This window comes from Eurosta solidaginis, chromosome 1 (assembly GCF_040869045.1).
Source record: "Eurosta solidaginis isolate ZX-2024a chromosome 1, ASM4086904v1, whole genome shotgun sequence".
In the NCBI taxonomy this organism is placed as follows: domain Eukaryota; kingdom Metazoa; phylum Arthropoda; class Insecta; order Diptera; family Tephritidae; genus Eurosta; species Eurosta solidaginis.
This window is the reverse complement of record NC_090319.1, coordinates 378,335,751-378,363,692: the sequence shown is the minus strand read 5'-3', so window position 1 is coordinate 378,363,692 and position 27,942 is coordinate 378,335,751. Positions and strand designations below refer to the sequence as shown.

At 35.5% G+C, this 27,942-nt stretch overlaps 1 protein-coding gene and 1 non-coding gene across 2 annotated transcripts; one reads left to right on the top strand and one right to left on the bottom strand.

Annotated features, from left to right (window-relative positions):
* Positions 1 to 223: 223 nt before the first annotated feature.
* CAH9 (Carbonic anhydrase 9) lies at positions 224 to 26,449 on the top strand. The gene is made up of 7 exons (XM_067763214.1): positions 224 to 593; positions 12,436 to 12,548; positions 16,533 to 16,623; positions 18,247 to 18,518; positions 18,691 to 18,841; positions 22,901 to 22,980; positions 25,871 to 26,449. Exons 1-7 carry the CDS (start codon positions 548 to 550, stop codon positions 26,045 to 26,047), a joined length of 930 nt encoding a protein of 309 aa, XP_067619315.1. The 5' UTR covers positions 224 to 547; the 3' UTR covers positions 26,048 to 26,449.
* Positions 8,143 to 8,214, bottom strand: TRNAC-GCA (transfer RNA cysteine (anticodon GCA)). Its single transcript has one exon. It is a non-coding gene; the product is annotated as a tRNA-Cys (tRNA).
* Positions 26,450 to 27,942: the final 1,493 nt, after the last annotated feature.

Sequence of the window (27,942 nt, the reverse complement as noted above, 5' to 3'; positions counted from 1 at the left end):
GTTAAGCAGCTCTACAAGTGAAACAGTTACAATAGATTTCTAATAATTATTAATTATCACTCGGTTATTTTGCGATCTATTGTTCGTTTAAGATCTCTTCTACGTTTGTGTGTATGATTGTTGCTCGTCTGGTTGTTGGCCAGTCTAATACACATTTTTTTTGCATTTCGTTTTAATTTTTTATTATAGAATAGCACAATTTCAGGTGGGCTGAAGGGAAGAAGCATTTGCTGCTTTGTTAGAAGTTCCCATTTGATAGGCAGCTTGTGCGATCGATTGGCCGTAAAGGTGTTGACTTCAGTTTGGAAGTTGTCACCCTACGGTGTGGTGCTATTTAGACTGGAAAGACTCATACTCGTACATATGTAAATACATAAGTAGTTATCTTTCTAGCTTGCTGCGGTACAGGTGTTTCGATGCGGCGCTTACTTTTAGTTTGACACAAGATTTCAAAACGTAAATTTTGCAAATTAAATTTAAGGTGGTGCAGCAGTAGATTACATATGTGCGAATTTTGTTTATAAAAAGTAAAAAAAAAAAAATTTAAATGGAAGTGTATTTGGTGTTCATTGTGTTTTGTGTGCTTTATGAAGGTAAATATATAAAAGTTTTTTGTTAAATTAGGGAAGGCCCAACTTGCATTGTTTGTTATATACGAAAGGACGTACTTGTATATGTACATATGTATGCATGCAAATGCAGTTTACATTGATTGTGCGAATTTGTGAGTGACCAACGCTGTGTGTCGTGTGACTTTAGCAATAAAAAATGCGTTTCTGAAGTTGATTTATTTATTTATTTTAATTTGTTCGATTTACTTTATCAATTATGAATTATGCACATACGACTGACATCTTTTCAATGTGGCACTATTAACTCGGAAATTCTACAAAAAAAAATATATATAATAAAATGTTTTTAAAAATATACATACGTATATGTATACAGTTTTTCTCAATGCATTATAATTAAATTTTTGGAAATGGCAATGGAAAAAATGTTTTTTTTTTTGACCAAATGAAGTAAAGTACAGAAGAAAAGAAAAGAATTAAGAAGAAACAAAAATTAAACATTTTTGAAATATTTCGGACTAATAGGAACAGAACGAAGTAAATAATTGCTATTTATAAACAATCAAGGATTTGTTTCAAACAAACAGAATAATTTTTTTTTGCTTTTTTTATTTTATTTATTTATTTAACTAATTTATGTACAACTAAGACTTATTAGTCTTTTATATGTACAGCAATAGACTGATAAAATGATCTTATGTTCCTAATAAAAATAAACACCAAGTAAGGAAGGGACTGTCTTCGGCTGTGCCGAAGACTTCATACCTTTCATGAATGGGGCTCAACAATAATCTTATGCCGTTCGTAATCTCCAAATAATCGGATGTATATGATAAGAAATATATAGTGAACAGATGTACATACCTAAACGATTTTTAATATAATATATAAAATAAAAAATGCAAAAAACCCCCTTATCTGACCGATCGGTTGTATGGGATATATATTATATATAGCTCCGATCGAAATGATTTTTATAGGAAATCTTCTATGATCTATTAGAATATATATCACCAAGTTTCACGTTTTATATTGGAAACTAAGGGAAAAATGGCCAAAAATCTATCTATCTGAACGAGCGGTTGTATAGCTCCGATCAAAGTGATTTTTTCAGAAAATCTTCTATGATATATTAAAATATATATCACCGAGTTTCACGTTTATACTTTCTAAATTAAGGGAGAAATGGCCAAAAATCTCTATCTGAACGATCGGTTGTATGGGATATATACTGTGTATAGCTCCGATCAAAGTGATTTTTTCAGGAAATCTTCTATGATATAGTAGAATAAATATCACTAAGTTTAACGTTTTTATATTGGAAATTAAGGGAGAAATGGCTAAAAGTCTCTCTATCTGAACGATCGGTTGTATGGGATATATACTATATATAGCTCCGATCAAAGTGATTTTTTCAGAAAATCTTCTGTGATATATTAAAATATATATCACCTAGTTTCACGTTTATACTTTCTAAATTGCGGCAGGAATGACCAAAATCGTCTTATCTGAACTATCGGTTGTATGGGAGATATATGATATAGTGGTCCGATCCTACCGGATCCGAAAAATGTCTAATATAATACAAAATTACATCCTTGTGCCAAATTTTATTGAGATATCTCAAAATTTGAGGGACTAGTTTGCGTTCAAACAGACAGACGGACGGACAGACGGACATGGCTATATCAACTCAGTTCGTCGCCCTGATCAATTTGGTATACTTAATGGTGAGTCTATCTTCTATATTTCTCGACGTTACAAACATCGGACCAAAGTGAATATACCATTTCATGTTCATGAAAGGTATAACAAGTAAGAACAGAATGTATAATAAAGCTTAATACTAATAAAGTTACAATTTTGTTTTTTTGTTTTTTGAAGAAACAAAGCTTTAAATTTAATATTTATCAAAAAAAGATCAAATAGTTTGGGCACAAATTCATTGTTCGGGAACAGTGCCCGAACCGGCTCGTCTCCAAACAAAATTTGACAAGGCATGGCGAAAAATCGTTTCAGTATACATACATATGTATGTACATCTATGCTACACCCTTTCGAAAAATAATTTAAAATTTTTTTTTAAATCTTTCTTTAAAAAATTATCCCAAATCCTCATGGGCACAAAAAACAGTTATTCGGTACCTCTGCTATGAAAGTTCTAAGAACTCTAAGAAAAAAAAATTTAAAAAAAAAATAATAAATAATTTGTTTAATTTGCCTTGAAAAAAAGCTACGTTATTCATTAGAATACAACAAAAGTTACTAGGCTCTTCCGCTTTCGAAATTCGTAAAAATCTAAGAATTCGAAAATCAATTAAAAAAAATATATGGGGAATTCTCCCACTGCCCATTTCAATTTTGGGAAAAAAAATTTTTTGAGCACGAAAAAATTCGTCAAGAAGTGTAGTTTTTTATGCCGTTAGGTGTTTTTAATCTGAAAAAAACTGTCTTAAGTGAGGCATCTTGCAAAAAAGTGCCATTTTTTAGTCAAAAATGATCGAAAAAAATATAATTCCTCAATAATAATGATCAAATTACTTATTAGAAATATTGTGGGGTTCGCTAAACAATAATCCGATATCAAATTTCAAATTCAAGATGGTGGATCCGAGATGGCGGACAGTATTTTTCTTACTGTTGGCCCATTTCTGCTAAATTCTGTATGTTGGGCGCCATCTTGAATTTGAAATTTGACATCGGATTCTTGTTTAGCGACCGCCACAATGTTTCTAATAAGTAGTTTGATCATTATTATTGAGGAATTATATCTTTTTCGATCATTTTTGACTAAAAAATGGCACTTTTTTGCAAGATGCCTCACTATAGACAGTTTTTTTTCAGATTAAAAAACACCTAACGGCATAAAAACTACTTCTTGACGAATTTTTTCGTGTGCTCAAAAAATGTTTTTCACAAAATTGAAATGGGCAGGGGGGTGGCTGAACCAATTTATAGAAAATCTTTAAAGGATCACACTAAAAGGAAAAGAAGCACTTCGCCTTTCTTCTTCTCCTTTTCTTTTCATTTTAGTGTGATCCTTTTAAGTTTTTTTATAAATTGGTGGAACCTTGGGGTGAAGGAAATCGATGATCGCATAAAGTAATGCTTATCTCGATATTGAGAATTTTGCACTAAAAACTCTTATAAGTAACATTAAGAGGTAAAACAAAGGGTCGCATTTTCATAGATTAAAGCCAGAAGAGTAACATCTAGTTTAAAACATAGCGGAATGGTCTGCGGTAGATACCCAAAATTCATCAAAATCAGTTTATAAGGTCTTGGGATCAAGCTCAAATATAATATATTTTTAGCCAAGAATATAAGCCAAAACTTGAACAAAGAATAAAAGCCCTATCCCCTACTTTTCTTTTGCAGAGCTTCCCTAACTTTGTAAAAGCGCAGACATTTTATAGCTCGACCATGTATTTTTTAAAATCTTGAGTTCGTGAAAATTTGGTTTTTAGCTATTTATAATTAGCATAAAAAAGGTTTTCATATTCTTATTATGAAGTCACCTTCCAACAATTTAAGCTTATTTCAAATTCCGTAGCTGTTTGTTTCATTAACAAACGTCGATCAATGTGACATTTTTGAGGAGTAGCGCCAGCAATTACAAACATTAACATATAAATGTCATTTTTTACATCGTCAAAAAACGTCACAGCAGAATAATAAAAAACAAGTTCATAAATAAAAGAAAAACGACCGATAATAAATAAGGACAAATTATAGGAAACGTAACGAAACATTAAGCTGGAGACATTGGTGCTTTATCGGTAACCGTATCGGTAACCTTATAACAGCTGATTCGACCAACCTTATGAGAATCAATGCAATCGATTATTGGTGCCGCTAAGGTCGTAACCGTATCGTAGCCAACCAATTGGGTTTTGGTTTACCGTCGTAACGATAAACAGCTGATTCCGTTAGCGATACGGATACAGCGATACGACATACGGCACCAATGACTCCGGCTTTACTTAGTTGACAACGAAGAAGAGGGTGACGACGATGTTTTGCTTTGTGCGCCAGTGTTTTTGAAATAAAATAAATCAGAAAACTCAAAATTATCACATATAAACATAACCGATTTCAGTTGGAAATGGTTATGAGGTGTCACGACCGATAATAAATAAAGACAAATTATGGGAAACGTAACGAAACATTACTTAGTTGACAACGAAGAAGAGGGTGACGACGATGTTTTGCTTTGTGCGCCAGTGTTTTTGAAATAAAATAAATCAGAAAACTCAAAATTATATCACATATAAACATAACCGATTTCAGTTGGAAACGGTTATGAGGTGTCACACAGTGGTAAAGGTTATGATTTTTCTGTGGAGATTCAAAAAATGTAAATTTTATTATGTATTTTTGATACCCAAAAACAAAATCTAAAATTTAACCACTGTGCAACACTCTTGATTGTCTTCAAAAAAACCAAAACTTACATGTGATATTTTTGATCTTGCTCTATCCGTTTAAAGGAATGGAGAAATCGTCTACATTATTTATAAGAGCCACCCTAGTACTATTGAAAGTCCAAGGCCAAGCTGTCTCCGTATACCCATTGCAAATACTTCAAATACGCCAAACATATTAATTACGGTGGCATAAAATTGTCATAACATTGCAAAATTTACGATTTTTGCTATCTTCATTTCTGTGCAAAAAAATATTCTTATCAGACAGGCGATGTGCTGCTAAATAGTTCGCTTATTATGGGCCATTGTAACGTAAAAAAATTTAATTAAAGCTTACTACCACAGTCTAATAATTAGACTCTAATTAGTTATTAGACCCAACTCACGTTCTCTTGAGGTTTTTTTTTATATTTTCCAGTCCATGAAACACAAAATTACAAATAAGGAAGCTAGGTTAGGTTAGGTTGAACTGGCCGGTCCATGAGGACCTCACATAGACTGAATGAGTCCGTAGCGTTACCAGAAGTTTATTTAACGACCAATTTGAAAAACCCTATCAAAAACCAGGACCTATGTTATAAAATAACTTGGCAAATGCTAGAAGCTTTCTATGTAGGTCTTATGCCACTTGTTGCTTCTAGATCTGACAGCTGTATCACTCCTAATAGCTGGCGTCTTAGCCTGGCAAGCGCAGAGTACGATCACAAAACGTGCTCGATCATTTCCTCCCCCAACCCACACTTCCTACATTTGCCGTCACTGGTCAAGCCTAATTTAAAGGCATGTGACGCCAGAAGGCAGCGTTCAGTCATAATACCCGTCACGAGTATACAGTACTCTCTTTTTAATGACAGAAGCAACTTTGTTAGTCTAAGGTTGTAAGACCTACACAAAATTTTCGACATTCTCGATTGACGTGCACATGATTGAAAGTGTTGAAAATTATGTGTAGGTCTTGCACCCTAAGACTAACAAAGTTGGTTCAAGCTTCAAGGGATGCGTCCTTTTTAGCTAGTTCATCCGATTTTTCATTCCCATCTATTCCCATATGCCTTGGGACCCAATATAGATGTATGCTTTTCCCGTCCCGACTCTTTCCAGCGACTGCTTACACTCTAAACACGGCTGCAGTTTAAGCTATTCTCTTCCAGTGTTTCTACTGCTTTGGTTACGGCTAATACTTCTGCTTGGAAAACGCTACAGTGATCTGGCAACTTGTAGAATCTGCTGATTTCTGGATCAGCACAGTATACCGCAGACCCTACTCCTTCCATTACTTTAGAACCATCTATGAACACATGTATAGCCTCGTCCACCATTTGAGCACGCTTGCGCCAACCATCCACCTCTATTGTGGCTTTAGGCGACCCTCGAAACGCAGATAGGGCATCAAGTAGTATGTTCGCCCTGTAATTGATGACGCTATAGATACTACTATGGCTTTATGGTCTGCGATCAAGCTGCCCCGCGGCACTAAGCCTCGTTGCAGTTGTTAGCGCTATGTTCTTTGCTACCAGGTCTACAGGTAAAGCAGCCTAATTTAGAATTCAATTACAAATGAAATGGACCATTTTCGGCTTAACTGAAAAAATCTAGATAGAAATGTGCATTCAAATTGTGTATGTATGTAGATATAGATCGGGTTGCGTCCTAAACAGATCGACCGATCACAACCAAATTTGAAACACCCACTAGAAACTTTCCAAGGATAGTCATAGGCTAAAAATTATTTCGATGTATAAAAGAAGCGTGGCATCTCACATAAAAATGGAATCTTTGAAACTGCATAACTCTAGAAGTATTCCTCATAGAACATAGAAATAGAGTTCTATGAGGTCAATTCCCAACACCGCCAAGAAAATATGGGGTGAGGAAGAAGGGGCGTGGCAGCTCCTATACAAATTAAATATTTCATGCGGCATTTCTCTAGATGGAGTAATGTTAGAATAAAGAAAATCTGTAAGAAGCTATATGACGTTAAGTCCTAACCGCACCAGTAAAACGTAGAATTGGGGAAAAATAGGTGAGGCACCTTTCCTACAAATGGGATTTGTCAGAAGAATGGCTGCCGTACAAGCTTAGGTTATTTTAACACCTAAATTTTCACTGCAGAGTTGGGGTTTGCTGTTATTTCTTTTGGACCTTAAGTAATCCTTTGCGGTTTATAATCTTTGGGTTTCGTATTTTTAGGTGCGACTGGAGGAACAGGAAAAACACTTCTGTTATTTTAATATTACTTGCGGAAAGAGCAAAAAGAGAAATCGCTGTGGCAGTTGCTTCTTGAAGAATCGCGAAAATCCTTTTGTGTGGTGGACGTACTACGAGCTCACTCCGCATTTAAATGTCTCTGAAATCATCTGATAAACCGATGTGTTACATAAACAAAATTTCAGGCCAAAGTGAGCTTCTAAATACATGTAAGCTTATCGTATGGGGTGAGTGAACCATTTCTCCTAAACAGTCGCTGGAAGATTTAGACAGAACCCTTTAGGACTTGAGGTGTAATGATCATCCCATGGGTGGTGTTTTCCTCTTACTTGCTGCAAGTTATTCCGAAAAAACACTCGCAGATGAAGTGAATGAGTGCTTAAAACCTTAATATCTATGACATTACGTACAAAAATTTACTCTCTCTAAAAATATATGAGCGCATTTGGGCGGATACACTTCAGCAGAAGCTTTTGCTAAATAATTTCTTGAAATCGGCAAATTTTTATAACTTTAGTTTTTGTTGTCAGTGTTGCCGTCGAATAAAACTTCATTTCGGGATTTTTTAAAATTGTCGGAGTTATGCTTTGTCGGGATTCTGGAAGTCAAAACGTCATTTCACGTTGCATAACCAGTAGTTTTCATTGATATGACAAAATTTGCGGTCCATTATTGTTAATAAATGGAATAAAATCGTTAGTTAAATTCTCAACAAACCGCATCGATAAAAAATTTTAAATTTCCTATAGTTAAGCTTCACGTAATCTGCACGTCCACGACTGTAATTTAAAAGCGTAGTTCATTGCACGAGTAAACTTTACAAGTTATTGCTCTATTTTCTAAAACACATCGTCAATAGTTCTTACTGAATTTTTTTAAACGTGTATTAAACAAAATTTCAAAAGAAAAATTATTTCCAAAAAAAAAAAAAAACAAGGGGACACCCGGGTTTGAACCGGGGACCTCTCGATCTGCAGTCGAATGCTCTACGACTGAGCTATATCCCCAGATATTATATTAACAGCATAAACGCTCACTTGTAGCCACTCAAAGCAAGTCATTATACGAGCAACGAATTAAATCAATAACGCCATCAAGAATAAGGGAAGTAAGAGCGTGTGGGCAAACAGCAGCTGGCGTTCAAGAATATAGAAACACAAGCAAGCATGATGTAAAAGAAGAAAAATAAAATACATAATTATTTAATTATTGGTCGTTTATAAAGGCGGTGATGTAAAGAATGATAAAGAGGGATGTTGTTGTTGGTGCTCTGGTTGCTTTTGTTTTCATTGCACTACAAAGTTTTGGTCGTGAACTACAAAGAGTTCTGTTTGTTGTTGGAATGCTCTGTGATGTAATAATACCATAGACCAAACTGAATGATGCTTTAAAAGTATATAAATCCAATCATGAGAACTTCGGTTGACTAAAACTTTAAACAATAATTTGAATGTCTGTAGGTAACTAACAAATTTTCACGAGATTATATCGCCCATACAAATTTGATTATGACAACAATTTAAAATAACCAAACATTTGGTTTTGTTTGAATTATGTTTGAGTAAAAGTTAGTCAATTAGTTAAACTTTGTTATCTGAATATTTTCGTTTGTGTCGCTATTGCAAGAAATGTCAAGAGATAAGAAACTGCCAATAGAATAAAGAAATCAAACAACTTAAAAGCAAAATCTTCTACATATATGTATAAAAAGAAGTGTACATTTTGATTGTCACTCCATAACTCGAGAACGGATAGAAAGATTGCCATGGAATTTTTAGGAAAGATACAGGAAGGAGAGATGATGGTTAGTTGATTTTGAAATCCCAAACTGGGAGGGTAGGGTCTCGAGATATAGCCCAAAACGTGGACACGGGTGCCCCTAGAATTTGTTTACACAATATGGATATAAGATGAAAGCTGTTGATGAGTGCTATAGTACAGGATAATTTTCATACAACTGGGAGGCTAGGGTCTCGAGATATAGCCCAAAACGTGGACCCGGATACACCTAGAATGTGTTTTTATATTATGGGTATCAAATTGAAGCTGTTGATGTGTGCTATAATACAGAGTAAGTTTTACACCGCTGAGTGACTAGGGTCTCGAGATATAGGCCAAAACATGGACCCGGATACCCCTAGAATGTGTGTGTATTATGGATATCAAATGAAAGCTGTTGATGAGAGCTCTAAAGTTCATTGTGATATTCGATTTAGTCGCATCAACCTGGCAAAACTTATAAATATGCATGCGAAGCCGAAATAAAGACAAGAATTAATAATACCCACATACCTATTTACATACGTCCTATTCGATTTGCCTTAAATTTCGTATATAAATTTGCCTATATTAGTATTTACGATGCTTTTTTCCGGCAAGTATACCAGAGACGGACTGGGACTGGGAATAGGACTAGGACTGGGACTGGGACTGACTCTGAGACTCGGAGTGGGACTGGGGCTGAGACTCGGAATAGGACTGGAACAAAATACATACTGCCCTCTGGGGCTAGCAATATGAGATAAAGAAGAAGGAGAAAAACTTGAGAGAAGAGAAAAGAGAGAAGGAGACTGAGAAAGAGATAGAATGAGACGAAGATGGAGATGAAGCGAAAAAGACGGAGGGAGGAGTGAATAAAAAGATTAGGAAAAAGTGTAGAGGGGTAGGTCAGAGTTAGACGGAAAAAGCTTATTAAAATGTATGCAGATAGGCCAAATTTAGGGCAGAACAACGTCTGCCAGGTGTGCTAGTTAAATTATAAAACCTTGGGGTATGAAGGAACTAACAAAAGTTTGGCGAGTCTGTAGCAAAAATGTATATTCATTGTTGCTGCCGTCGTGGTGTGGTGGTAGCGTGCTTCGCTTATCACACTGAGGGTCCTGTATTCAACTCCCGGGTAAAGTAACTAAAAAGTTTAGAATAAATTTTTTTCAATTAGAAAACATTTTTATAATCGGGTTCGCCCCTTGGAAGTGATTTGGCAAAAACTCCCAGTGTATTTCTGCCATGAAAAGGTTCTCAGTAAAAATTCATTTGCTTTGCAGATTCCGTGCGGAGTCGGCGTAAAACATGTAGGTACATAGGGTCACCAATTCGTAGGGAAAATTAAAAGGAGCACGATGCTAATTGGGAGAGCAAGTCGGCCTAAATATCTTCGGAGGTAATTCGCGCCAAGTATTTTTTTTATCATTGTTGCTTTAAAGGCGTTGCATCGTTAATAATGAAAAGGGTTTTTATAAGTTGTTCGATCCTTTATACATATCTGGCACAGTTAAAAAGCGTTAAAAAAATATGCGGCTAAAAAAGTGAGTCCCGATATTGCAACAACTTTTGTTAAAGTAATTAAAAAAAAAAATCATATTAGTTTGAAAGATTTATACTTATGACATGAAAGTAAGAACCTTAACATAGTTGTACGATAAGTAAACTATGAAAATACCGTGTGACAAGTGTACGACACAAGATGGTATCGATCTCTTTCCTTTTTTATACTGTTGATTGTTTAGTTCAGTTTTAAATGTTCTAATATAATTTCAAACACCACATTTTATTCGTTATGCCCTTGAAAATGCCAAGGATATTTGGCGAAGCGTCAGGCTGAAGGTGTAATCATCGTGTTTCATTTGCACCATGGAAATTAATAGTTCAGAGCAGCTTATACAACAAACTGATCGGAAAAACTATACATACCAGTTTACCATTTGCGTATTCTATTCCCACCATAATATTTCTGGCAGGGAATCCTATACCACAGCCGTGCGTAATGTTTATTCGTTGCTGTCTCAATTGAGCTATGGTGCGCCGACCACTGCATTAAGCTGGAGACATTGGTGCTTTATCGGTAACCGTTTCGGCAACCTTTTAACAGCTGATCCGACCAACCTTATTAGAATCAATGCAATCGATTATTGGTGCCGCTAAGGTCGTAACCGTATCGTAGCCAACCAATTGGGTTTTGGTTTACCGTCGTAACGATAAACAGCTGATTACGTTAGGGATACGACTACAGCGATACGACAAACGGCACCAATGACTCCAGCTTTAAAGCCCTGGCAAAGTTGACGTATCCATATCCATATAAAACAGCTGATCCAACCAACCGTATGGAAATCAATGTAATTGGTCAATGGTGCCATACCATAACGCCCTAGCCACAACCATACCAATTGGTAACCTAAACAAGTTTGAGTTTGTGAATTGTAAATTTTCACTAATAGACTTATTGTTTGTGGAATATGTTTGTAATTTTTGGCGTTTTCTTAATTTTTATGACAATTTTACGATTTTTAGGTTAAGGCACCAATAACTGATGCCAATTGATATGGATAAGTAAAAATATGATTATGACTATGCCGTTATGATTATGTTAACATTGTTAGGCCCTTTACATGTTCATTATGGTAGCTTCTTATATCGACCGCTGTGTGTTTTATCACATTTTCTCGGCTGCCGATTCTTAGGAAACTTTTGCGAAAAACCCTATGTATTTCAGATTTTTTTTTTGAAAACGCACCACTTTATGCTTTTATTTATAAGACTTTTGTCTCAGAATTAAAAAAAAATCGCTATCTGAGCATAAATTGTATACATTTTCGAGTGAGATGGGGCATGTTTCACAAAAACGCTCAGATAGTGCGGGGGTAATTCACGATCCTGGATCTAAAATGCGTGTTTCGTTATCCCTCCCGACATTTTTGGACGTGTATTAAGAGTGTCATGCTTTCGTATAGAGGGGAAAGGTCAAAGCGCGAATGCACCTCCGTCGCGTTACCAGATACCACCACGAGTGGGCTCAAATACTTACTCAAATACTCATCAAAGCATTTAATAACTTACATGCTTGTTCCTTTCACTTAGGGCGAACCCATTTACGTACAACCCTGCCAGTTATCGCTGACGCAGAAGTCACATCTTAATAAAAAGCAGTGACGTTAAAATAGTCAGAAACTTTATATAAAAAGAAAAAAAAAAAAAAAACACACCTTTTCGGTATATAAACAAAATTTTCCAAATTCCAAAATCAAAATTTACTTTTGCCAAAGTATTATTAAATTTTATATTCAAATGAAACGATCGGCCTTTAGATTACTGCAATTTACTTTGCCTGTTTTATTCTTTTGGGCAGCGGCATGGGAGGCAAAACATTATAAACACAAACATATATGTATATTTTAATTTTCTATGAATATTTTATACTTAACCTTATTTATGTTTTTATTTTTTTTCAGCAACTCTGGGATCTCGTTTTGGCTACTCGGAACCAAACCAACGACGCTGGGCTCGCCTTCATGGCCATTGTGCTGGCAAGACGCAGTCACCAATCGCTATTCACTCAGCCAAAGTAAATATCCACGATCCTATAGATTTAAATTATTTTTCAGTCAAAGCATTGCAAAATCTAGAGTTTGGTTCGAATCTTGTAAATTTGTATTCGTCTTATGAGTAGGAAGAATGTTGATTAGAATTGGTTTACAATTCATTATTGGAATAAAAGAACATTTGAACAAAGTTTTGTAAATAAATTTAAAATTGAAGCTAAATAGTTTGAATTTGCTACAAATCAAATGCTCTTTGGGTTCGAGCTCACCACCTTCTTTGGTTCATTGTCGACGCTGCGATAAAAACTGCTGACTTTCAAAACGACTTTGATACCAATGGGAAGGAAAATCATGGCAGCTAAAGGTGGTAAAGGACATGCGTATTCAATGTCAACAATGGGTATCACTAAATCCAGTTTTTGCGTTCTTGTTTAAAATTTATTGAATGGGCCTCATCGGCGATGTGGAAAATTTACTGAAACTGGAACTATACTAAAGAAAAATTTAAATTTTTTTCCAAAATAAAAGTTTTTTTATCACGTAAAACTAAAAAAAAAAACTAACTACATGTTGGAGTTTGCTAGTCTTCATGTCACAGAGACTGAATGTGTCCGTAGTGTTACCAGAACTTTTTTGACGACAAACGAAAAATCCCTAATTGGGTACCAGTCTTATAAATTAACTCCGGCCTCTTGGCAAATACTAGAAGTTTTTTAGAACCAGCTTAATTGCTTTCTTAGAATGCTCATCATGAGTCTAAGTCCTCTCTTCTTAGAGATATGAACAACTTTGTAAAACTAATATCGTTGGATTTGCATCTGATCTCAGAAATTTGGCAGCCCGCGCTTCGATCCACGGCCTTCCTGCTTGATGAAACATGCAACTTTCGTCTCCAATGCTTGTATGCATTCCAGGACACTTTTTGATGATGTGGCCTAGAAGGTTTAATGTGGTCATATTAATCGTTCCTGAGATGGTCGGGGTAGTAAGTTTATGGTGCTTTGTTACCGGAACGTACCGGATGTGTATCCGGAAAGGGACCACCAACATCGATAACACTCCCAAAAACCTTCGGGGAGTGCCTTTATCGCCAATACAACAAAAACAACAGGAAAATATTAAGCCTTTGATGGAGGCATACTTAACGGGATCAGAGATTGCGACGAACGTCACATAGTTGAGCTACATTACAGCAATTGTTGACATTCAGGTACTGGGCATAGGGTTCCCATCGTGAAGGGAATTCAAGGAAAGCTCAGTTTACACAGCCGTGTTCGAAATGCAAAACGGAATTGGTGCAGGGCTGTACTCGAAGCATCCGCTGGTCAATTCTGATTGCTGCAATGCCCTCCATGCGGAGGTCTATGCGATAGAAAGAACAATTAACTGCACCAGGGAAATACAGTCACTGTACCAATCTGCCTTGGCAGCTAGGCGGACTTATGGTATAAGCAAACACAATGCGTGTTAAAATTGGATATCGGCTGGATATGTCGAGCATCGCTAGATTTCCAGATGATTTGATCCGGAGAGCTTCCGAATTGGATAAATGTACATGCTTCGGGCACCTCCGAACAACTAGCACTTGGTTATGCCTAGTAACAAACCCAGTAATACACTTTAAGGGCAATGAATATTTTTCGCACAAAATAACGAAATTCCTTCTCTTTCTTTACTGACACTCAGAACTGCAGACAAAACGACTCTGATTTTTGTAGGTAAGGTTTGTCTAAAGACTGTCATAGACAGGAAAGAATACTGATTAGGAAGCAAGTAAGTAATAATCTGTAAGAAATCCTCTTTCTGAAAAATACTATGTTGCAAAAGTTATGGTGTTGTTGTACTGAAGATCCTGGGTTGGAGCCCTGTTCACAGCAACATCAAAAATATACAAACAAGTTTTTTTAATTAGAAAACGGTCGCCCCTCGGCAGTGATTTGGCAAACACTCCGAGTGTGTGTTCTGCCATGAAAAGCTTCTCAGTGAAAATTCATCTGCCTTACAGATGTCGTTCGGAGTCGGCTTAAAACACGTAATTAAATGGAGCACAACGAAAATCTCTTCGGAGGCATTCGCGCCTTGCATTTATTAATTTTTAAACGGTTTTATTTAGCTTGACTTGACAGGCTGGTTGGTTGGCTGGCTGGCACGAATTCTGTAATTGAAATTTAAGTAACTTCCCGATAAGCTATAACCTTGAAACTTGGAATATAGTTTAGAACCCGATGACAATGCAATAATAAGAAAAAGATGCCGCCAGGTGGCGCAAGGATCGAGATATTCACAAAAATCGTATTTGTGGGCCGAATTGGCTCATATTTGGAACACATAATACATACAAGAATAGAAAGCGACCTATGAAAAAAAATCGCAGCTAGGTGGCGCAAGCATCGAGATATTCACAAAAACCGTATTTGTGGTCCTATTTGGCTCATATTTGGAATATGAGAATATAATAGAAAGCGTCCTATAACAAAAAATTCGCCGCTAGGTGGCGCAAGGATCGAGATATACCAAAAATCGTATTTGTGGTCCAATTTGGCTAAAATTTCGAACACATAATATATACAAGCATAGAAAGCGACCTATGAAAAAAAAATCGCCGCTAGGTGGCGCAAGGATCGAGATATTCACAAAAATCGTATTTGTGGTCCGATTTGGCTCATATATGGTACACATAATAATAGAAAGCGACCTACGATGTCCGCTTTGGCTCATATTTGGAACAAATATTACATACAGTCCGGTTGAAGTGACATCAAAATATTTTGGGGTTGGAGGAGGGACAAGCATACGTGGCGCAGAGTCGAGTAAAGTCTTTGGAAGGAGTATGTATTGAGGACTTAGATTGCAACAAATTGTAAAGAAAGAGTCCTTGTAATAATATGAGTCACTAAATGAACTAAATAGAATGAGAAATAATAGGCAATTACATAAAGACTAAAAACTTGAAAATAAAATAATTCTAAAAAAATTTAAAGTAAACGGTTTTATTGAAAACAATACTTACATGAAGTAATAATAATACTAAAAGCTAGAAAATAATTAGGTAGGTCCTAGGTACTAGTCATCACACTCCTCATCAATCTAGGGAGTTGCTCAGACAATTAAATAAAAGCGTGGGACGCGTCAAATTTCTATTTATAGTCATATATAAGGCCAACTGAACCTTAATCAGTTTATGCTACGCCTCACTTTTTTAGAAATTTCACGCGCCCAACGCTTTTATTTAATTGTCTGATCAACGCCCTAGATTGAATAGGAGTGTGATGACCAGTACCTAGGACCTATCTAATTATTTTTTAGCTTTTGGTATTATTATTACTTCATGTAAGTATTGTGACGAATATTAGTGACACTAAGTGATACTCACATCATTAGTCTGATGCTAAGTAAACGAATCCACAACAACAATAAAGCAGACAGTCACTTGTATCTACATAAACGAATCAATCATTATGTCTACACATATGTACGTACACGCAGCGGAGAAGCAACGCACAACCACATGCATATATCTGAAATACTCCCGAAAGTATGCAATAATTGTGCAAGTATCACTCACATATACACGCGCATGGGGTATGAGAGAAGCTATAAAATCGTGCATCTGTAGTTATAGCTGAGAAATTTATAGCTGATAACTAACTAGTAGATTCTGGAAAGAGAAGCGCCTAGAAATATGTCGGCGAGGAAACCGGACAGTATAAAAGCGGCAACAGTTGAGGCACAACTAGACTTGTTTTAAGCACGCTATCTGTCGAGCAATAGAAGTGTTACTTTGAAAGTAGTCTAATAAAGACCATTTTGCACTATCGAATATTGGAGTTATTTATTCAACAGTTTAGTGATTCGAACGTTAGCAGAAGGTTGCAAATAAGCAGAATTGCAGTAAATTCGTTACAGCATTGTTTTCAATAAAACCGTTTAACTTAAATATTTTTTTAAAATTATTTTATTTATTATTAAGTCTATTAAATAGCTAATAACAATTTTTTTCTTTATAGGCGATTCCTTTGAATTTGCCAGCTGTTGATATGATTGGATATCACAATTTACTGCCAAACCCACTTGTATTAATTAACAATGGACATACTGGTGAGTAGAGAAGAAATTGGGAATTAAGATACAAATTGCATACAATTTATTTTATTATATGTGTAAGTATATTAGGGTGGCTCTTATAAATCTTAGGAGATTTTTACCAGTACAAATTTTGGACCCGATAGGAGATAGTGTAGCACAGTGGTTTGAATTGATATTTGATATATGGACTCAATATTAATAATGAGGCAATTCACAAGGTCTCCTATTCGCCGTATGCGCTATACTACAATAAAATTGTATATTGGAAACCATATAAAAACTCAGACCTTTTATTTTACATGAATGATATACGCTTGTGAATTGCCCAAATATTATAATAATAAATACAAAGTGGCTAATAGTTTTCTTTTTTGTAGGGAAGATTTGCTGTTTAGTTACTCGTATCCATTTTTTTTACAATAAAAATTTTCGGATGAATAGGGACAGCCTAGTAGTTAACATGATTGAGTCTTCATATGGTGTTCTGAATTTGCGTCCTATGCAATACGCCTAAGCAATTTTCTTTCTTTTATACGCTCCTCCCTCTCTCCTGCTCTCTCTGCGCCTTTCTTCTTCCCGTCTTTTTCTGTAATTTTCTCTCTTCATCCATCTATCTCTAGCTTGTCCTCCTTCTCCGTTAATGCTCTCTTTATCTTCGCTTTACTCTATCTCTTTCTCGTCCTCTTTCCCCGTCCCTTGCTTTTCTTTTCTCTCGCTACCTCTATGCAAAGTTATAGCAATCCGCTTCCTAAAAGAGTTTGTGAAATATTGATGTAGGCAAATAATAAAAATTCGCATAATAAATTAGACGATTTCATATAGATTGGTCCCTAGTCCACTATCCAGAAAAATTTGATTTTTATATCTGGTCAAGTTTCCGAAAAAATCAACAAAGACAACTCTCTGCCGGTTGCCTATGTTTGTTTTTCCGAATGTAAAAATCCAAAAAAAAAAAAAATTGTATACCTGTCTTAACATGGTCGCGGTTTATCACGGCTAATGTTACCCGTGTTTGAGAATTGGCTTACTGATAAAAAATTACACTTACTTTCCGTTCTCTTCCCCTTGTGCTGTATCCTTCGATTTCATTGCAATTCCATTCCCTTTACCTCTTTGCTTTCCTCTCCATCTAAATCCAAACACTCCCAATCTCTCCTCCCCAATCACCACCCCAAATCTCTCTTATATATGTATACCAATTATTGAATAGCTGCTTTATGATATATTTTCTCCTTTTGTTGGGCCGTGGCATTACCCACCCCTTAAAAACCTTATACAGCGTGTCCTGTACATTGTGATCACAGGAAAAGATCGGTTCAGATCTTTCAACCCCTATAAAACACGCAGACAGATACATTCTTACCTAAAGCATTACATTAAGATCAGAGTAACTCCGTGGTTAGCGTAAACTTCCGTATACAAAGAAGTACTTGCTGTGTTTCAAATTGCCACTAAAATCTTTAGACTAGTTCTCAACTGTACCCCTTTTGGCATTGTCCTTCTAGCATTACAATCATACCTGCAAAAATGTGGGATATGTAAAAAAAAGAATGAAGTTTGTAATTTCTATTAACTTTACCTACAAGAGTCATAAATTACTCAAATCAAATTTCAATATATTTTTTCACTTTATAGTCGCCATTAGCATACCCAAACTAACAGCGGAAGAGAAAGAAAATGGTGATTTTATGCCGTATATACGTGGCGCTAAATTGCCTGGCGAATTTGAAGTAGAGAGTGTACATTTTCATTGGGGCGATAAGAACAATCGTGGAGCTGAGCATGTGATCAATGACATCCGTTATACAATGGAAATGCATATAGTTCATAGAAATAAGAAATATGCAACACTCGTTGAAGCATTGGAATATGCTGATGGTGCTGCTGTATTGGCCTTCTTTTTCAATGTGAGTTGATTGAAAATAACGGTAGGTATGAGTATATGCAGCTAGGAACTAACTGTAAATGATTGTTGAGTATCACAAAAGAAATGCAATATTGGCTATAGCTATGATTTTGTTCGGCCATTTGGTTGTTTAGTTTTGCTCTTTTTTATTGTTACTTTGGATTTGTTTACAGTTACATGAGAATGAAGGCGCTGGCTTAACAACAATTTGTCGTCATTTGCATTTGATACCGGAAGCGAATGATGCTGTCAATTTAACGGTTACATTCTCACTATCTTCTCTGATTGCCAATGTGGACGTGGACAAATTTTATACTTACAGAGGTAAGGATATTATATGAATGGATTGATGTAGTAAAAGAATAAAATATATGAAGACATACGAGCAAATTCACTAATTTACAAATTATTTCATTTATATATCGATGGCCGCCAATCTCTGCTGCCAATTCGAAAAGAACTTATTTTGGAGTTGTATTGAATAACGCTCTATCTCAGAGTTTGTTTCAGGTACGGTCTATCTCAGATTTGTTTGGTATATATGCCCTATCTCACTCTAAAATGTATTAAACTATGCTGAGACAGGGCGTTATTCAAACAAATCTAAAGCTTGCTAAGTTAGCAGACGATATAGAAAAATCTCTAGTCACAATGCATATGCGAAGTGTTCTTCGAACCCACTTAATATAAAGGGGAAGTGGTTGGGAAGAGGTAGATAAGATAGTAGAGGGAAAAGAGGGATGAGAAATTGCGAAAACTTTTAAAATATACATCACCTTAGCTTAACTCACAATAAAAAGCAAACCACATTTTATTTATTAATTTATTATTGCAGATGTGATACTTTCACATTTTTAATTTCGAAAACCTGTTGGTTATTAGAGGAATGGTTATTGGTGGAGTGGAGGGGAAAAGCGGGTGAAAATAAAGTGGTTTGGGAAGTATATTGAAAAGAATAATGATGACATGGGAGAGTGGTAAGGTGACTGAAAGGGGTGTGGAAGAGGAGGGAGGAAGCGAGAGCGAAATAGAGAGAGGGGGAAGGGACAGAGACAAAACGTAGAGGAAGAGAGAAAGGAAAGGTAAGGAAGAGGAGGGGAAAACGTGTCGAAAAAAGAGAGCTGAAATAATGAGACGAGTGGGAGGCGGAAATAGCGTTGTGGAAGTTGAAAGAGAGAGGGGGAGAAAGATGGCGAGTTTTGCAAAAAATAATAAAATGATGGGAAGGGATTGTGGTAAAGATGTAGTGAAGAGAAATGAAGGAGGAAGAAGGAGGTAGTCGGAAAGCGAGATGGATGGAAAAATAGAAAGCAACAAGAGGAGAAAGAAGTCGGGAAATAGGAAATCTTTAAAAAGGGGCAGAGAAGAAGTGAAACATAGGGCGTTGGTGAAAGGGATAAAGAAAGGTAGAGAAAAGAACGACGAAAAAAGGGAGGAACGAAAGAGGGTGGAGAAGAACTAGGCGGAATGTGAGAGAGATACGGAGAAAAATATGGGAAAGAAAAATAATAGTAACGGGAGCGAGTGTCAAGCTGAAAAGAAAAGGATGAAATAAAATATTATGCTATTGCAATGCCTACTTTGGAATTATTTTGCAAGTCAGCTATACCAAAACAAAGCGAGTGAGATTTACTAGTTCTACTATACATTAGTATCCTCAAGAAAAATAAAAACCGTGCAACAAAGGAAACTCGATCAATGGAATGGCCTAGAGGGGGAAAGAAGTGAGGGAAATAAGAAAGGGTGGATGGATCAGCCGACTAAAAGAAATTGAGAAAAGAGGAGCGCAGTACAATTTTTCAAAGTCAACTTTTGGCCAAGTAAATTTCAAATTTGGCCACTGCTATTGTATAATTTTGGATAACTGTCAATGCAAACAATTTTGTAAAATTAATTGAAGAAGCTAATTACTTGCATGAAAATTGTATTCATTAATCGAATTTAATAAGTGCGAAACATCATTGAATTCGAATAATATCTAGTGGCTCAATTTGCTTGTAATGGTGCTAATCGCTTCATTAATAGAAAACGCATTAGTTTCTATACCTAAAGCCAATCACATAATACAATAAACGTACATTTTAATGGTAAAATAATTACGAAATTCACAAGAAGCAATTAATAGAATTTATAAAATTGTGTTCAGGGCAGGATTGACAATTGAGGCGTTGAGGCCAAAAGCTGGAGTAGGGGCTATTAATATTTGTTTGAGTTTTCTAAAATGGGGAGAAAAATTGTTGATAATAATACTGCTTTAATATTATACACTTAGAAATAGCCATTATTTAGTAAGGAAAGATGTAGTGGCTTTATTTATTTGGAAACCACTTTCGAATGTGTTCGAGATTTACAAAATTTTAGAAAAGAGGGCTGTGAAATATCTATCGAAGATATCTATTGCCCGAATTTGTATGAAAAAGGATGTCTCACAAGCCTGGGACTGGTTTAATTTAAATAATTTTTATGACTCAATCACGTCAAAACGACTGGAGAACCCTTTTTAATGCTGATAGTCAAAAGTCTGGAAGGAATAACTGGATTTATGTTTCTTTAAAAAGGGTGGGGGTCTCATTCTCCCTGGGAATAGCGGCTTTATAATTATCTTACAATCGTTATAGCTCTTATTGTTTTTACCTACATTAATGTTATTGATAATATTAATATTAGGGTCCTGTGGGGGTTAATTCTATGCAATCGGACAAATCTTCCTCTCCCTCTCCTCTTTAGCAATCGCAGGGACTAGAACCGGTAAAACTCTTGAGTTTTTTCACGTCTATCAAAAATATTTGATAACCTCGATATATACATAGATCGAGATCGAAGCAATTGTGAAAGAGTGGAGGCATGTATGTGAACCTTGGTCTATGCAATTTTGGGAAGAAGAAACGGAGTATTTCAGGTGTTTCTTAGGGGAATACTTTGGCATCATTTCAGGAATTTTATGGACTGTTTTAAGCATCATTTTCGAACTATGTCGGAACCATTTCGTGATTGTCTCTCTCATTTCAAGATTATTTCCGGGATCGTTTCGGCTAGTTTTCGGCAGAATTTTGGATTACGTTCGCATCATTTCGAACACTATGGACCAATCCTATCGTTTCGAGCTCACTTCAAGCTTTTTTCATTATTAGGGAAAATTTTGGAATGTTTACGTATAATTTCGGGACTTTTTGTAATCATTTCGATTTGGTTTCCGTATCATTTCGGGACTATTTCGAAACAGTTTCGGGAAGTTTGTCGGGAAAATATCAGAAACGTTTTTGAACCATTTAGGGCAACCTTGACATTATTACGTGTTCGTCTTCGGAATTATTTCGAAAAGGTTCAATACGGTGCTGTTTTCGAAATCATTTCGGTTCTGCTTCGGTATCATTTCGCGCCTTTTTTGAAATAGTTTTGTCAAGCTTATCGGGATCATATCCGCAATGTTTTTGGACCGTTTTAGGTAATTTCAGCATTATTACATGTTTGCCATAGGGGTTTTTTCTCGAAAAATTTCAGTATCGTTGAGGTATTTTATTTGGGATAATTTCGGAGCTGTTTTGAGAATCCTGCGGGATTGCCTTAAGGATAATATGATGATTGTTTCGAAACATATTTAGATTGTTTTAGTGATAGTATTGGGACTGTTTTCCAAATCGTTTTGAGGTTATTTTAGAACATTTCGGTACGGCATGGGTATAATTTCAGAAGTTTTTCAGGACGATCGCGACTTTTCTCAAAAAAATCTTCTCTTTTGTTTTCTTCCTACGAACGGAGTCACAGGTAAAGGCTGCGAGTAATTATATGAAACAAAAAAGAACCTAAGGTTCCCAATTTATCAACCACACCTCATATTCCCCAACACGGATACACAGACAACCGAAAGTTATTACCGTCTTTGTTATTATGTAAAATTGGTAATATCGATTAAATTTTAAAATAATTAAATATTCCAAAAGCATCTCAGCGATATTATCTATATCAGCAATAGTAGAATGTATAAAGTAAATTTATTTAATTACAATCGTCTAAATATACAATATGAGAATATTAACATGTGTCTAAAAACCAAGAAAAACGTGGAATGCATAAATGCTGATCAACGCCAAAAACTGTCTGCGAAAAAAACGAATAAACAAAAAATATAAAAAAAATTGAGGAATGATGAGATTTTATTACTTTGCCTTATAAGTTGGGATAGCAAACTATGGAGTTACCTTTGAATATGGTATAAACCGAATTAATTTGAAGTAGTGATCTCAAACCGTTCAACAAATAAGTTAATATTATATGTAGGTAAAAATAAGTATATCCCATGTGTGGAAGATGACAACTTAAGCATTCAAAAGGTATTTCCAAAAGTCTAATTTGGGTATACTTTTTACACTTCTTTCCTTTCAGGCTCGCTCACAACACCACCTTGCTCAGAAGCTATCACATGGGTGCTCTATCCGGATCCCATACCGATTTCTCCAAAGCAGGTATGAGAACAAAAAACAATTAAAGTAATTACTAATTTTTAATTCACACAAAAATTGCTTTGCCAACTCAATTAGTAGTAGTTTGGTAGACGATATCAAGGATATAGTGTTGGTACCAGTAGGGATTTCTTGGTGAGATATGTTTTTTTTTAGTTCTCGATCTTTCAAAGTTATTAATTTTTATTTTCAATTGTTTTCTCACTACCACTTAGATCTTGTACCGTGATTTATTGTCTAAGGTTTTTAAACTGTTATCTTGCGACCGAAATAGGTTTCGGAAATGCCAAATCCTTCATCTGCTTTGTGAGAGTTAACATAATGTCAAGTTAATATTAAGTTTGCTGTTAGGGACTGCGAAAAATTGTGATTCCTCAAAATTTAAACCTGAAACATCATACCACGTCTCAATGCTAAATTTTTGGGGTTATTCACGGACTATTTCCAGGACCATTTGAAACCAATACTGACTGCTTGGGAACTATTTTTGGATCATTTCGAGACTTTTTCGTAGCAATCTTGGGATAATTTCTGTGATATTTTGAGATAGTTTCAGCATTATTCCGAATTTTTTGAAATAGTTTTAGGGGCCGATTCGTGATCATGTTGCAATGGTGTTAAGGAACAATTCGAAATTATTTGTACGACTATTTCGGGATTATGTCAAGACTGTTTTGAGATTGTCAACATGGGATCATTCCGGAACCATTTTGAGATAGTTTCGAGACTAATTTGGAACCAGGGTTCGGAAAAATTCATTTATGGGTACGGAAGGTTGTTGTGGATTTATTATTATAGGATTGTTTGTTAAGGCAGATATAATTTTTTAATTGAAAAAATATCGATTTGTTATAGAAATATGTTCTTGGCCTAACATAACATGACCTATCCAGCAAAACATTTTTGATTTTTGCGTTGCGCTATGTTCAGATCTGCGTTAAGCTCATACGGCTCTTCATTATAATTCCTTCGATACTCGCCGTTGGATTCACGGACAGAACCATAAAACTTGCACACACTTTTCTCTCGAACACTGCAAGGACTAATCTATAAAAATCAGTAATATTCCGATAAAAACTGGATAAAATGCGGATATTTTTTCGAAAACAATCCGGTAACTCATTGCTAGCATATCGATATATTTTCGACATCAAATCAGTAACTTTTGGATAGCAAAATATAAACCAATCGATATCTTTTCTATAACAAATCAAAGTTTTTTCGATAGCGAATCGATTACTTTTTTGATAACAAGTCGATACTATTTCGATAGCAAATCACACGGGCTTCATATAATATAAAAATAAACAGAAATAAATAGTGTCCCGTCTGGATCAGGAGTCAAAAGGGCTCTCGTTGAATGCATTAAAAACTGTGTAGGGGAACGTCATATTAGGAGTTCTATCTCCTTTCTTCTGGGTTTCATAGAAAAATGAGCTTCTAGTGAAGCTAAAAGACCGTGGCTGTAAAGTTTACTCTTTGGACACCCAGTCCGATTTTCGGAGGGCTATCTGAACGTGGTTTGGTGGACTGAGCCATCTTGCTGTAAAGTAGTTCTTTTTAGGACAAGATGAAATCCGCATACCAGGACTTTCACGATTACTCTCCCAATTGTTGATAATTTCTCAAAGAGCTATATATCTACTGATTAATTTTGATAGCAATATATTCCTTGCAGGACAAAGACAGGAAGTGTCCGGTAGCTTTCTACTGTTACATTTCGACCACAAGCAGGAGTTAGGGCCTCTGGCCGAGGTGTTGGTGTCAGTGTGCAACGAACATCGCTGGTTCTATCAGCGGCGTTATTAAAACAAAAACCTACCCCCACAGTGAATGTCAAAATGAAATAAATAAGGCGAGTTTTGGGGGAAATGCGGCTGCTACCGGTCCGAACAGGGTTTATGGCTGTAGGCTCTCAAGGTTTGTGATTGTCTTAAACCAGATCAACTGGTAAAAATTAACCAAATGCGAAATCCTTCTGGCCGGAAAAAAAGATTGGGTACACCAAGGCTCATCTTGCAATGGCGATCGGAAGAAATAAGTTTTGGGTAGTTCCGACTATGAAGCAAGAGATTTATGGTTAAACGACAAAATATCTTATGATACTATACCGACCGAAAGTCCAAATGTTAATGACCTACATAAGTCAGAGCTCCGGCTTTGAGAAAATTCTCAGTTTTTGTAAACTTTTTTTTTTTATTGGCTTCATATAAAGTCACAGAGAGAAAGAAGCCGTTACTTTTATTGATGATTGAAACTCGGTACAGGACTGCTTATCATTGATGTCGAAACTTGGCGGCAGTTGTTATTGCGGTATTCTGTAAGATTTAACTTCCGGATTTTATTACCAATCTAATATCCGATAACAAGCGCAAAGTTTGCGAGGGTACAGGTATTGCTGAGTCTAGGAACTATCGGTCGTTTAAAAAGTTGGAGGGTATCACCATGCTGTGAGAAAAATCCAGAATAAAAATATAGAAAAAATTCTTGAAACGTTTGCCACCATTGATATTCGTAATTATAAAGGACCGTCTAGTAGTAACCAAGTCGAATCCATACCAGGTGGTGGTAAAGCGAATTCAACCAATTCACCGTGCAGAAGAATGCCAAGTCAAAAGAAAATTTTCATTGATCTCGATTAACTGACATATTAATGTACAAGGCGTTGTATGGAAAATAATCAAGAAGAAGCAAACAGCTATTGGGATAACAACACCTGGTACCACTGAATTCGCTTTGGTAGTAACGATAGCTTTGCCAGTTTTAGTTAGAATAAATATGCCAAATCTGCTTTAAACCTTTCGATACTAATACGATATGAAATAAATATTCGCTTAAATATATAAATATACCATTTTATGAATATACAAATACGCACTTTTTACTTCTTTAGATTGCACGCTTTCGTCAATTGCAAGACACTCAAGATGATGCTTTAGTCGATAATTTCCGTCAATTGCAGCCAATCGGTAATCGACGTATATTTATGCGTAACGGCAATACGAGACATACACATTTAGAATCTTTGCAGAAGGAGATGGATTACCAGAAATGGGATTGGTATAATTGATACAATAAGTTATGATGGATCATTGAAGTATGGATTGGTAGCAACAATAAAAAAGAGGGTGGTCGATTTTTAACCCTTTAACCCACCCAACCCACATTATTAGTTTTTACTATAAGTGGAGGAATGTATTATATTTCTATCATGCCAGATTTCGAAGGCCATTTTCTGTACAAAACGAACAATGTCATAATATTGAGAATTATCGAAGATGAAGCGGTTAAAAAAATAAGTGGCCAGTTTGCTTTTGCATTTACTCTATGTGGACAAAAATATCAATTAGCAAAAATTTGAAGTAATATTTACATGTAAGATAATAAAGAGCTTAAGTATTTGCTTATAATATACATATGTATGAGTATGTTCACGAACATATCTGTGGAGTTTTGACAAAACAACTTATCTCAAGATAGGAAATATTTTAGATATTAATTGCATGTAATTTTGTCAATTGGTATGCATATTTTGGTCTTACTGGTTTATTTATATGATGTTTAGTTAGAAAGTTACAGTATCCGAAAAATCAACTTAACTCATTTTTTTTCTAAACTGCGTCGGTGAAAACAACTTTTCTCAGTTAAGTCGAAAAATTCGAAAAACTTCAAATAATTGTAATCATTGTAGTTTTTCTATAACAACTTATTTCGATTTAAGGCGGCCATGAAAATAAAAATCATATTTCACAAAGCACCCTTTTTCCAAATAAATTGTTATGTCAAATTACAATTAATTTTTTTGGCAACTTATATTGAAATAGTTTGTTTTGTGAAATTAGTATCGGGGTAATTTTGAAAAAACAAGACATCTTATTTTGAAATACGTGCTTTTGTAAAAGTGAAAAGAGTGTTCAATATATTTTTTATCTATAAATAAGTGCTTTTGCCAAATGCTGTATTGAAAAAATTTCAAAAATAAGTGATTTCGGTTACAATAAAACCATTAAAACTAAATATGCAAACGGGACGCCAGATGGCAGATATGGCTAGGAAAGTGTCTAAAAATACAAATCTAGTTAATTTATCAGAAACAAAGTGTGTCAAAGCCATATTTTCATGATGATGGATTAGTGTTAGAGCCACCACCTAATGAGGCAATGACATCTTTTGATACTGGTGTTATTGATATACTAAATTCATATAACGTGCAACAAAAAAATACGAAAAAACAGTGAAAGTGATACAGAAAGGCCAGAATCTTGTGGTAATGAAGATATTTTTTATGACACAGATTTTCTTTACTCGGATTATATACCATCTACTCTGTCGAATTTGAGTTCTACTTCGGAGAATATCGAAGACAGATCAGTAGTCGCAAGTTATAGTACTAATTGGGATCTACCCGAAGAAAATGATTCTCCCCCAAGAATGAAGGAAATCAAAAAACTTAATAAGCAAAACAAAAATTTGGGTAAAGAGTCCTATACTAATAAAAATAAAAAAATACCAGCTAAACAAATTGAAAGGTTAAAAAAATGCCGCAGGAACTGTCACTTAAAACTAAACTTTGACCAGCAGAAAACCCTTTTTAAAAATTATTGGAGTTTGGGGGACTACGCTAAACGCCGACAATTTGTATCAAGTTTAATTGAAGTTGAGGCGAAAAATTCTGAAACTTTTCGAAAATCAGCAAATCCTCGCGATCGCAAATATAACTATTTGTATCACTTTGAGATCAGTTCCGCAAGACATCGGGTATGTAAAATGTGTTTCTTAAAAATATTTGGGGAAACCGAACAAGTGATCAAAAGAGTAAACAAATACAAAGTTCAGCTGGAGTGTGGTGGACTTATTAAGGGAGATCGCCGCGGAAAATACACTCCATCACACAAACTCTCAATTGAAAATCATAATGAAGTTTTGGAGCACATAAGCAGCATACCAAAATATCAAAGTCATTAT

Excerpts from the sequence above, each read along its gene's own strand:
- CAH9 (XM_067763214.1), top strand. The coding sequence starts at position 548 with ATGGAAGTGTATTTGGTGTTCATTGTGTTTTGTGTGCTTTATGAAG. Across the intron at positions 594-12,435 it reads GTTTTGTGTGCTTTATGAAG|CAACTCTGGGATCTCGTTTT; the intron begins GTAAATATATAA and ends ATTTTTTTTCAG. Across the intron at positions 18,519-18,690 it reads TATTGGCCTTCTTTTTCAAT|TTACATGAGAATGAAGGCGC; the intron begins GTGAGTTGATTG and ends ATTTGTTTACAG.